Source organism: Gigantopelta aegis, chromosome 6, assembly GCF_016097555.1.
Source record: "Gigantopelta aegis isolate Gae_Host chromosome 6, Gae_host_genome, whole genome shotgun sequence".
Taxonomy (NCBI): domain Eukaryota; kingdom Metazoa; phylum Mollusca; class Gastropoda; order Neomphalida; family Peltospiridae; genus Gigantopelta; species Gigantopelta aegis.
Window position 1 is genome coordinate 61,289,140 of NC_054704.1, and position 13,656 is coordinate 61,302,795.

At 34.6% G+C, this 13,656-nt stretch overlaps 1 protein-coding gene across 1 annotated transcript in view; it reads left to right on the forward strand.

Annotated features, from left to right (window-relative positions):
• The first annotated feature begins 6,509 nt into the window (after positions 1–6,509).
• LOC121374659 overlaps positions 6,510–13,656 on the forward strand; it is a 12,099-nt gene continuing 4,952 nt past the window's right edge. Inside the window, exons 1-3 of the mRNA XM_041501768.1 lie at positions 6,510–6,678; positions 7,071–7,141; positions 7,669–7,686. Coding sequence (XP_041357702.1) covers positions 6,510–6,678; positions 7,071–7,141; positions 7,669–7,686 — 258 coding nt within the window. The remainder of the gene's footprint in view (positions 6,679–7,070; positions 7,142–7,668; positions 7,687–13,656) is intronic.

The following is a 13,656-nucleotide window of genomic DNA, read 5'->3' on the forward strand; positions in this document are numbered from 1 at the left end:
ATATTTGCAGCTTTTCAGAGTTCTGTAGCTTAATTTTAAAGTGTTCGTAATATCTGTCATCAAGGATTTTGTTTGCGTAGCTATATTTTGATTTTGGGTGAATTTTAGCATTAGTTAATAGACTTTTGTCAATGTTGTTACTATCAAGCATATCTTGTAAATAAGCATGCCAGCCTATGTTGTGTTGTGTTTGTAGCTCTTAGCTACAGGATACTGCATCATACAATATAGATCTTGATTCTTCTACATTTTCTAGGTACATGAAATATTTACAAATATTTGTATGTATGCTATTTATAAGTGGGTATAGTGCCCCAGTTCACTCCTGCAGGCAATGTTAACACTGTTTCGTGGGACTTGAAGATTAATTTTACATAATTTTATATGTAATTTTTCAAAGGGTTCAGACTAATATGTCAAAGAATTTGTATTGGTTGTGTTTCTTTAGTTTGCCATGCAGTTCCGTGCCCCATACTTCCGAGTTATAAAGTAGAATAGGTTTAATTAGTGTATCAAACAGTTGATTATATATTTGTGGGGGTGGATTGACACCAGAGAAAGCTTGGTGTAATCTGAAGAGTGCTTTTGATCCCTTATTACTGAGTACAGTTTTAGTTTCGGTAAAGTTTCCAGCTGAATTTATAGTGCAACCCAGATACGTGTATGCATTTGTTTGAGAAATTGTATTGTTATCTAGGTAGAGTTTAGTAGTTGTGGGGCATTTCCCTTTTTGTATGATCATAAATTTTGATTTTGAATGGTTTATATTTAGGTGCCATAGCTTACAGAAGTCATCAAGACTATTAAGACATTCCTGAAGGCCTTGTGGGGTTTCAGACAGGAGGAGGAGGTCATCTGCCCATAACAAATGGGATAGTTTTTCTTTTTGTAGTGTAACAGGTGCACATATAGTTGATTTAAAATTTAGATCATCTATGAAAATGTTAAACATGGCAGGGCTGAGTGTATCACCTTGTTTTACCCCTATATTTGAGGAAAATGTATCTGTAATGTTATTTGCGAACCTAATTGCGACTTCAGTTTTGTCGTAGATTGATTTAACAATGTTGTAGAATTTCCTGCCAATCCCTAGACGTAAAATTTTAAGAAGAAGTCCTTCTCTCCACACAGTATCAAATGCTTTTTGAAAATCAATAAAACATATGTAGAGTCGTTTGTGTAATTTGGTTACATATTTGTTTATTAGGGTTTTAAGAATAAATATGTTGTCGGCTGTTCTTCTACCTTTCCTAAAGCCAGACTGGTTATCTGATAATAGTTTTTTATTTTCTAAATGATTGACTAGGCGGTTATTCAGTATTATGGAGAAATGTTTTCCTAGACAGCTTGTTATAGTTATTCCTCGGTAATTTGTTGTGTCCATTTTGCATCCTTTTTTGTGAATTGGAGTTATATATCCTTTAGTCCAATAGTTTGGAAATATGCCAGTTTTGTACACCGCATTAAACAATTTAATCAGAGAAGAAAGTAATACTGGTTTTCCGAATTTTATCATTTCATTAGATATTCAATCAAGGCCGCAAGATTTTTTATTTTTTAGGCATGTAATAGCTATTAAGACTTCTTGGGTTGTAATATGGCCGTCAAGGTCAGGGAATATTGTTTGTTTATTTTCCCGTTTACGGAGTTCTTCTTTGAGTAATTGTGATTTTTCATCCGTGTGAGAATTGGTGTCATTGTTTAAGGATTGGAAGTGATTTGTCATACGTTTTACAAGTTCGTTAGGGAGATCGATGTCATCTTTGTTTTTGTTAATAATGTTGTTAATAATAGACCAGTATTCTTTTGGGTTATTGTTTTGTATGTCCTCGATTTTGTTATATAATTTTTCTTTTAGGTCCCTCTCTACCTGTTTGTTGGCTTTATGTATTTTTTTCTTTGTACTCATTAATCTTGTTCGCAGGTTAGCATTAAATGGGTCTGCTTTTAGTTGCCTAGCTAGGTCCCTGAATTGTGTTTGGAGTCTAGAAGTTGTGATTTTATGTTTTTTCTTTTGGGTCCTTTTAGAATGATTAATCTTTTTTGTTGGCGACATTCTAGATGCTGCAGTTAGCACGATATCATTTAATGAGCTAACAGCTTGGTTAATGTTATGGACAGATATTTCAGTATCCATAAAGTTTTCTATTTTGCTAAGCGAGTCAGGTGATAGAAGTTCTTGTTGATACATTGTACTGTTGTCATCATTGATTTTATGTTTGTGTTGCATTGGATGCAGTATCGTCTCTTCTGTTAGTATTGGCATTTGTTTGCATTTCATAATCACAGATAGTGGGCAGTGGATGGAATGAGGAGACATAGCCTTAACATTTAAACTTATAATATCGCAAAGTCCCTTTTCTTCACAGATAACATAGTCAACAGCGCTTGTTCCTTGTGCATTAAAACATGTTAATTTACCTAAATAGTCACCAGGACTTCTCCCATTCAGAATGCGGAGGCTTGTTGTGCATAAGTTTATGAGATGTCAGTTTCGTTTTTTGGATATATAATCTGGAGTATATCCTTCAGGAAGGGGTAGGAAGTCATCTGTATCATGCGGTATATAGTTTTTAAGAACTCTGTTTGCATCAGCAGTGCGAGCATTAATATCTCCCATTATTAGTACAGTGCCCGCCATGCTGTAGGTTGCTATTTCAGCTTCTAGGGTGGCAAATTGATCTTGAAAGTAGGGGGACTCTACAGGAGGTATATACAAGGAGCAAAGGAAAAGATCAGTGTCCTTCCCGATGGCTTGCCCCGATATTCTTAGCCATAACGTAGAGTTATTGTTATTTTTTAGTTCTGTTACATACCGATGGAATTTGTTTTTGTAGAGAATACTATGACCCCCAGATCCTCTACCACATGCATGTTTGGAGTTTTTTGTACAGTGTTTTATGCTAGAAGTATAGCCATGTAAAGAAGATGTGATGCTGCCTGTTTCTGCTTTGTGTGTACTTGTATGGGTCTCTTGTAGGCAGATAAAATCATGTACATATAGTTGTTCCTGTATTGATGGACATTTAAGTTTGTGTTTCAGGCCGTCTATGTTCCATGACAGAAATGATATTAGTTCCATAGAATTGTTTGATGTGTGTAATCTATACTAGGTGTCAAGCAGAGAAATCACATTAAAAAGAAGTCATTTAACATTTGTTGTTGTTGTTGTTTAGATTTGGGAGTAGACTTATAAATAATTTGCCAAAATATTGCCATGTCAGCATGTGTGCATGCACATACATACATATGCATATACACACATACACATACATACATATATATATATACACACACACATACATATACATGCCTACACACATGCACATACATATACATAAACTGCTCTATTGTTACCAAGTTACATATTTATATTACCTATTTGTGACTCATTCTGCTGAAACTGTTAGGTATAATTATGTTTGTTACATGTATCAATCAGTATGTAGACTGTGAGGTATCTAAGGTACAGATTAGTATGTAATGATGAACACTTGAGTATTTGTATGGTGTAAGTTCAATAAAATAATTAAAATAATAATGTTACAAGGTTAGACACATGTAACATTTGTTAGTCATGCTAGTAGATATAGCACAAGGATACTAGTTTTTTTTTTTTTTTTTTTTTTTAAGGTAGTCCAGTGTAGCACAGATTTCTTTGCGATGCCATGGGGGTTTTTTTTGTTATTCTTTCCGTGGACATCTTGGAATCATGTATCTGATGGGCATTTTGGCAAATCATGTTGATTTGCCAGTCACTTATTTATAACATATGGCACAGTCACCTTGTAGCACAGATCTGGCACAGTTAATAGCAGGCACATATGTTATTTTGGCACATCAAGTTAGTAGCAAGCTGTTTTTCACACAGTTCCATATTTAGATCAGACAGCTAGCACAATAATATGGTTTAGCACAAAGGTGGCACATAGAGTTAGGAGCAGGTTATTTGTACACACGTAATAAAAGTCTAGTAGATTTTCTTGATCTTGTGATCTTTGTCATTTATACTGGGTGTTCAAACCACTCATACTAAGGTTACTAGTGGCGAAAACCTATTGTTTAATGGGACAGGCACGTCAGATGTGTGATAACCTGCTGCCTTATGGAAGTCTTTTGAGGCATATTTGACTGGCTTCTTCCATGGTGTTGGTATGAAGTGTTGTTTTTTGTCGTGGTTTCGTCGATTGGTTTGTTCTTTCCACATGGGGACTTTGACTCTGTAGGCATATCCATTTCCAAACTTGGGGTATAGCAGATATTTGTATTTCATCACTACCTGACAGATACCCAGTCCATTGAGGTGTTTTGGGTCATTATTTTCAAAGTGGGTGCTTGTCGAGCTGATATCAAGCATGCTTATGTATTGAACATTGGAATGTTTGCAGATTTCAAAAAAGTCATTGTCAAATTCCTTTTTCTGCCATTCATGTATGTTTTGGTGGAATATGACACTGATGTACACTTTTGTGTTCTTTAGATTTGATGCTGTTTTTACCAACATGTCAAAATCATTTAATACTGTAGTTGGGTTATTATGACTGATGTCATTTCCTCCTGTTTGTATGATCAGGTGAGATGGCTGGTAATGTGGGTCCATATTTGTAATAAATTTTGTTGCTCCTCTAATGGTGTTTTCTCCTAACTCAATGCGTGAGCTGCGCTTCCCTGGAATTAGGTTGTGGGATCGTATCATCCTTGTATTGGAGTCCCCTATATGATCATTACGTCTTGTTTTGAGTATGTTGTGTGTATTTTTCCATTATGGTATTCCTCTGGTGTGCATTCCTGTGGTTTTTGTTTTGGTGTTATCTTTGCAGAATCTTGGAGCTCTTTTTGATTTATTTCTTTGTCCAATGTTGTTTCTGTTTTATTCGTGGTTGATGCTGTGGGGTTCAATTTGACATCTGACAGAGGTTCTGAAGCACTGTTTTTTTGCTTGTTGGGTGTAACTTTAACTGGGGCTTCATGGTGAATTTTTATAGCAGGTTGTCGGAAGTCGGTCTGTGTTGATGTGTCGACACGGGCAGGTTTCTTTAAAATATCCGAGTAACTTGGTAATCGGTCAAAAATTTCTTTAATCTTTTTATTGAAATTATCGGTCAACTGGTTGATGTGTTTTTTATATTTCTGTGATGGTTGTTGTAATGCTGTTGATTTCTTTTAGTGTTTGAGGGTGTATTGATTGGGGCTGGGTTTGTTCCAGCATAATATTTTGGCTTGGTAGGCATGCCTTGAACTGAAGGAGAAGATCACATATGGACATTTCCACATTATTTAGTGTGTTAATGGCAGGATCGGAATGTTGCATACAGCCCAAGTAGAAACTTTACAATCATATTTTTTATCGTAAATTATTTTGGACCAGTTGAAATTTGCATTACATAATGGATGATAAAGGTCTTCCCGATGATACTGCACGGACGGGGCGGAGTGAAAGCGCACATATTGCCTTTCTGCACGTCTAAAGTGCAAAACCTGACAAACGTGCACAGGGTCACGTGATCAACACAGTGAACACGTATGCCTTCAAATCAATTCACACGTGTATTGTTTAACAGGAAAACACATTAAAATTTCTGGTGACAAATTAGTGACTGAATGCCACGCCTCACAAATGCAGAACGTGAGCGTGCTGTGGGTAGGCTACACGCAGGACAATCCGTTGCGGCAGTTGCTCGCACACTAAGATGCAGCCGACAGACAATTCATAATCTCAGAACCCGTGTGCAACAGACAGGTGTAGTGGCGGATTGTCCGAGGCCAGGACATCCGCGTGTGACGTCACGCCGAGAGGATGGACAAATCAGATTACGTCATCTCCGTAATCGGTTCGAGACGGCCGCGTCCACAAGCAGACAATTGTTCAGGGGTCGGGTGTCACAATCCACCATCAGGAATCGACTGCGGACTGCTGGTCTGCGAGCTAGGAGACCATACAAAGGACCCATTTTCACACCATTTCACCGTCGTCAACGTCTGGAATGGACCCGACGACACATTAGATGGAATCAGAGACGCTGGAATAACGTTGTCTTTAGTGACGAGTCACGTTTCACACTTAGGTTTGCTGATGGCAGGGTACAGGTGTGGCGTAGACCGCGAGAACGCTATGCGCAGTGTTGTGTTCAGGAGGTCGACAGATTTGGTGGCGGCAGCGTAATGGTTTGGGGTTCATTTTGTTCCCATGGTCGTTCCCGATTGATTGTCGTCCAGGGCAACCTCACTGCCGCACAATACCGTGATCAAGTGTTGACACTGGAACTGCTGCCGTTCATGCAACAACACGGTCCAGGATTGACATTTCAACAAGACAACGCTACACCCCATACAGCGATCTTGACGCGCAATTTCTTGCGAAACGCCGGTATCAACATCATGGATTGGCCGTCCCGTTCACCAGACCTGAATCCCATCGAACACATTTGGGATGAATTGGGAAGACAACTGAGACAGCAGGTCAACCCACCGCAGACCCTTCAAGCTCTTGGATAGGCACTGATCAACCAATGGCGACGACTTCCGGTACGGATTTTCAGAGGAGTTCTTCGGTCGATGAGAAGACGTTGTGCGGCTGTGGTGGCTGCGCGAGGCGGTCACACGCGTTATTGACTTCAGAACGTGCCACAATCTCATCATGTGAAAATCGTTTTGGGGGAGGTCACATGACATCAGGCGGTAATACGCAATAAATTGATCCCCACATCGACTTGTGTCAATCTGTATTGCTTCTCAAATGATATCGACATCCTTACATAGCAGTTTTATAGTCATGTACCCAGTATTTAATTTGTGCAGTCAAATTTACGCAGTGTAAAGTTTCTACTTGCGCTCAGTATATGTTTCTGTGGCACTCCTTTGTTATTTGAAGGCTTTTTTCGGATGCTGGTATCAGGGCCAGTTTGATTATCACATTGATCAGCTTCAGGTATTTTATTTTTCTGGTTCAAATAAGTGTCCTTTACTACAACCTGTTCATTTGTATTTGGGCAGACAGGTTTATCTGTTGTTGTTAATAGTTCATCAATATGTTCTTGCCCTGATGGTAGCTGATTGTTGTGGTACTCCAGTCCATTATTTCCAGTTTCTTTTGTCTCAGATATTTGACTTGGGGCATTTTGGTGGGCTTGAGTTTGGTAAGGTAAGTTTTTTTGCTTTGTTTCCTTCTCGTGGATTTCTTGTCTGTCTGAGGCCTGGCATGAGGAATTTTTTTTATGGCGGTTCGTTCACCATCATGTTGTGATCCATGGCTTTGGAGGTTGGCTCTTGGAGCTTTAGTTTGTATTGATTTTTGTATCAATGTTTTGATCTGTGTGTCTTGAGAATGTATGTTGTGATCATTTTCGAAGAGCGTTTTCAGACGAAGGATTGGTTCTCGGATGGGTTCTAGATTCCCATTGATCAGGATTCGGCTTCTTGTCATGTACAGATTTACTGTATTTGGTTTAGTTAATTTGTCACAATATGTAATTCGTAAAGTTTGGATGTTGGTGTGTCCCTTTTTATCTACGGTTCGAGTTATTTTTATTGATACAGTGGATTTTTCATCAAGTAGTTGGTAGTAATCAAGCACCATTTTTGAAAATGTTTCAAAAGTCGTCGCACTCAGTTCCAGTACTATCTGGGCTTGTTGCCCTTCTTGGATTTCTTTTATTGTGAATTTTTCAGGTCTACATGCAGCTGACAGTTTGTTTTTTAATGCTTTTGTAACATCCATTTGGTATTCTGTCGTTTTAATATCTACTGGTGTAATGTTTTAATATTTTGGGTTTGGTTTGAGCGGGTGTGATGTATGTCTCATCGTACTTACAGGGCCTGTTTCCGGTTCGGTTTTTTCGTCCGCCATTTTCGAAGAGTTTATTTCAGAATTCATCAAGTTTTTGTCACTGCGTTCTTAAAAGAACGTTATTTGTGACCGCTAGAGGTCTGAGGGTATGGTGGAATTAATTGTGTGACAATTATTACCGTTTGGTAAACTCTACATCAGATTTTGGTTACAATGGCAAAAATTAATGTGATAAAGAAAAGCTCACAAGTGGCAGAAAACCTGGTACCTTTGGCAGAGGTTGAAACAATTGGTCTTCTAATTTTCGACTGTTACCATAAAATAATATAATTAATCACTTTTGGCATCTAGCAATTTAAACCAAAATTAACAATAGTTACCACATGGAATAAGCATCATATATTATTTTGTTTTACCTGTAATATATTTTCATCAGGACTTCCTTCTTCCTCCATAAATGATTAAAGAAAATAACACTGGATATATTGTAATTATTTTTATTTTATTCCAATATATAACAAATGTGTTTTATGTCAGTATGTGGAGCAAATTACCTGAAACAGTTGGTTTGAAATCATGATTACAAAATCCTAAAGATAAAAGGAACTGGTTCCTACCTCACCCTCTACATAGTATCTACATTTGTATAGGCCTGTAGGAACGATATTTGAAGTGGGGGGAGGGGGAATACAGTCTGGAGTGAGGGATACAAACTAGATTTTTATCTTTATATCATCTTTATTTATGCAAAGTAGTGAAAACTTAAAACATACATTTTCATCCTAGAGTGTGTGGTGGAGAACAAGCCCCTAGGCCCGCCCCTCCCCAGTTCCTACGAGTCTGTTGTATTTTATATTAATAAATGCAAAGACTACATAATAATATTGTCGATAAGTTTGTGGCAACTATAAAATTTTCCAACATTTCTGTGTTTCTGTACCTGGCTGTGGACAGTTTCGGCAGACTGATAACACATTTTCTTAATAATTAAAAATACACGGTTTAACCAAACACATTAAAACTTGGAGGGTAACTAGTTAAGAAAACAAAGTTTTTTGTTAAATTATTATATCTTGTTTTGGTGAGGAGGGGACGCTTTTAGCAAATTTGCGAAATCGGCCTATGGAATATCCACTGACGTGTCATATTTACATCTATGCTGAACAAGATTTATGATGAAATATTATTAAATTTTGTGTGCTTTTCTTTTAATTAGGTCCATTTGCTTCAGTTTACATTAAAAATGTCATAAAAAAATTATGTTTTAAAAAATGCTTGTATGCTAGTCTATGACCGTGTGTCGGCAGTTGATTCATCCGAATTTTCGTCTAAGACAACATTTCAGGATTAGGGACAAAGTCTCTGATAAGTGGTTCAAACTGATACGGTTTGATGCCATTAGCACAAGCTGGACACAATTCTTCGTCACTCGAATCGCTAATTTCGTCCATGCAGCTTGGTAGTTTCTTCAGTTTTCCTCTCATCGATGACGTCACGGGTCTAGCTCATCAATTGTCGACAGTTTCCGGCAAACATCGGAAATCGGCGGAAAAAACCCCCAACCAAGACTGGCACACTTAACTTAGTCAATAAGGGGAGCGCGGTAGTTGCGTGTTGTGGTTTATGACGGCAAACAATTCATTACGCCGTATATATGGTTTGGTGTCCGGTCTCCTTTAATACTAACTTCAAGACAAACTGGCCTACATGAACCAGATGCAAGTTATATACATAATGAAATTGTTATTGTAAAATAGATGTGAAACCTGCACATACATATTATACTTTATTAAATAATTATTTAAATAACATTCTAATGTATTTTTTTATACATTAAAACTGCTATTTAATTAAGTAGGTTTGTTCACTTATTTCCTTGTAGAAATTGTTAGAATCTATATATATATATGTTCCATTCTTATTTCTTTGGAATAGTGGTAAACAAGAGTACCGGTGAGGTACATGATATGCCCGTCTGGAGTTTGATGGAAAACCATAGTAGGATATAGTCCAAATAAGTGATTAACATAGTACAAGTAGTTTATAGTCAAAATAAGTGATTAATTTAGTATAAGTAGTTTATAGTCAAAATAAGTGATTAACATAGGACAAGTAGTTTATAGTCAAAATAAGTGATTAACATAGTACACGTAGTTTATAGTCAAAATAAGTGATTAACATAGGACAAGTAGTTTATAGTCAAAATAAGTGATTAACATAGGACAGGTAGTTTATAGTCAAAATAAGTGATTAACATAGTACAAGTAGTTTATAGTCAAAATAAGTGATTAATTTAGTATAAGTAGTTTATAGTCAAAATAAGTTATTAACATAGTATGCATGTAAGTAGTTTATAGTCAAAATAAGTGATTAACATAGGACAAGTAGTTTATAGTCAAAATAAGTGATTAACATAGGACAAGTAGTTTATAGTCAAAATAAGTGATTAACATAGGACAAGTAGTTTATAGTCAAAATAAGTGATTAACATAGTACACGTAGTTTATAGTCAAAATAAGTGATTAACACAGGACAAGTAGTTTATAGTCAAAATAAGTTATTAACATAGTACAAGTAGTTTATAGTCAAAATAAGTGATTAACATAGTACAAGTAGTTTATAGTCATAATAAGTGATTAACATAGGGCAAGTAGTTTGTAGTCAAAATAAGTGATTAACATAGTACAAGTAGGATATAGTCAAAATAAGTGATTAACATAGTACAAGTAGGATATAGTCAAAATAAGTGATTAATTTAGTATAAGTAGTTTATAGTCAAAATAAGTTATTAACATAGTACACGTAGTTTATAGTCAAAATAAGTGATTAACATAGGACAAGTAGTTTATAGTCAAAATAAGTGATTAACATAGTACAAGTAGTTTATAGTCAAAATAAGTGAATAACATAGTTTATAGTCATAATAAGTGATTAACATAGTACAAGTAGTTTATAGTCAAAATAAGTGAATAACATAGTTTATAGTCATAATAATTGATTAACATAGGGCAAGTAGTTTGTAGTCAAAATAAGTGATTAACATAGTACAAGTAGGATATAGTCAAAATAAGTGATTAACATAGTACAAGTAGGATATAGTCAAAATAAGTGATTAATTTAGTATAAGTAGTTTATAGTCAAAATAAGTGATTAACATAGTACACGTAGTTTATAGTCAAAATAAGTGATTAACATAGTACAAGTAGTTTATAGTCATAATAAGTGATTAACATAGGGCAAGTAGTTTATAGTCAAAATAAGTGATTAACATAGTACAAGTAGTTTATAGTCAAAATAAGTGATTAACATAGTACAAGTAGTTTATAGTCAAAATAAGTGAATAACATAGTTTATAGTCATAATAATTGATTAACATAGGGCAAGTAGTTTGTAGTCAAAATAAGTGATTAACATAGTACAAGTAGGATATAGTCAAAATAAGTGATTAACATAGTACAAGTAGGATATAGTCAAAATAAGTGATTAATTTAGTATAAGTAGTTTATAGTCAAAATAAGTGATTAACATAGTACACGTAGTTTATAGTCAAAATAAGTGATTAACATAGGACAAGTAGTTTATAGTCATAATAAGTGATTAACATAGGGCAAGTAGTTTGTAGTCAAAATAAGTGATTAACATAGTACAAGTAGGATATAGTCAAAATAAGTGATTAACATAGTACACGTAGTTTATAGTCAAAATAAGTGATTAACATAGTACAAGTAGTTTATAGTCATAATAAGTGATTAACATAGGGCAAGTAGTTTATAGTCAAAATAAGTGATTAACATAGTACAAGTAGTTTATAGTCAAAATAAGTGATTAACATAGTACAAGTAGTTTATAGTCAAAATAAGTGAATAACATAGTTTATAGTCATAATAATTGATTAACATAGGGCAAGTAGTTTGTAGTCAAAATAAGTGATTAACATAGTACAAGTAGGATATAGTCAAAATAAGTGATTAACATAGTACAAGTAGGATATAGTCAAAATAAGTGATTAATTTAGTATAAGTAGTTTATAGTCAAAATAAGTGATTAACATAGTACACGTAGTTTATAGTCAAAATAAGTGATTAACATAGGACAAGTAGTTTATAGTCATAATAAGTGATTAACATAGGGCAAGTAGTTTGTAGTCAAAATAAGTGATTAACATAGTACAAGTAGGATATAGTCAAAATAAGTGATTAACATAGTACACGTAGTTTATAGTCAAAATAAGTGATTAACATAGTACAAGTAGTTTATAGTCATAATAAGTGATTAACATAGTACACGTAGTTTATAGTCAAAATAAGTGATTAACATAGTACACGTAGTTTATAGTCAAAATAAGTGATTAACATAGTACAAGTAGTTTATAGTCAAAATAAGTGATTAATTTAGTATAAGTAGTTTATAGTCAAAATAAGTGATTAACATAGTACACGTAGTTTATAGTCAAAATAAGTGATTAACATAGGACAAGTAGTTTATAGTCATAATAAGTGATTAACATAGGGCAAGTAGTTTGTAGTCAAAATAAGTGATTAACATAGTACAAGTAGGATATAGTCAAAATAAGTGATTAACATAGTACAAGTAGGATATAGTCAAAATAAGTGATTAACATAGTACAAGTAGGATATAGTCAAAATAAGTGATTAATTTAGTATAAGTAGTTTATAGTCAAAATAAGTGATTAACATAGTATGCATGTAAGTAGTTTATAGTCAAAATAAGTGATTAACATAGTACAAGTAGTTTATAGTCAAAATAAGTGATTAACATAGTACAAGTAGGATATAGTCAAAATAAGTGATTAACATAGTACAAGTAGGATATAGTCAAAATAAGTGATTAACACAGTACAAGTAGTTTAATTATAGTCAAAATAAGTGATTAACATAGTACAAGTAGTTTATAGTCAAAATAAGTGATTTACACAGGACAATAGTCAAAATAAGTGATTAACATAGGACAAGTAGTTTATAGTCAAAATAAGTGATTAACATAGTACAAGTAGTTTATAATCAAAATAAGTGATTAACATAGGACAAGTAGTTTATAATCAAAATAAGTTATTAACATACTACACGTAGACAAGTACATGTAGTCAATAGTGAAAATAAGTGATTAACATAGGACAAGTAGTTAATAGTCAAAATAAGTGATTAACACAGGACAAGTAGTTTAATCATAGTCAAAATAAGTTACTAACATTGGACAAGTAGTCAATAGTCAAAATACGTTATTAACGTAGTACAAGTAGTTTATAGTCAAAATAAGTGAATAACATAGGACAAGTAGTTTATAGTCAAAATAAGTGAATAACATAGGACAAGTAGTTTATAGTCAAAATAAGTTATTAACATAGGACAAGTAGTCAATAGTCAAAATAAGTGGTTGACATAGGACAAGTAGTCAATAGTCAAAATAACGTGGCGGTGGGATGCAGCCCAGTGGTAAAGCGCTTGCTTGATGCATGGTCGGTTTAGGATCGATCCCTGTCAGTGGCCCCATTGCGCTATTTCTCATTCCAGCCAGTGCTCCACAACTAATGTAACAAAGGCCGTGTTATGTACTATCCTGTCTGTGGGATGGTGCACATAAAAGATCCCTTGCTGCTAGTCAAAAAGAGTAGCCCATGAAGTGGCGACAGCAGGTTTCCTCTCTCTATATCTGTGTGGTCCTTAACCATATGTCTGACGCCATATAACCATAAATAAAATGTGTTGAGTGCGTCGTTAAATAAAACATTTCCTTCTTTCAAAATAACATCTTTGGTATTAAAGAAGTAAAACCAAATTTTAAAATGATTGTCTGTTTTACATGTGGTTTCTTGTGATGACTGAAAATGTATGATCTCACCTTGGCAACTG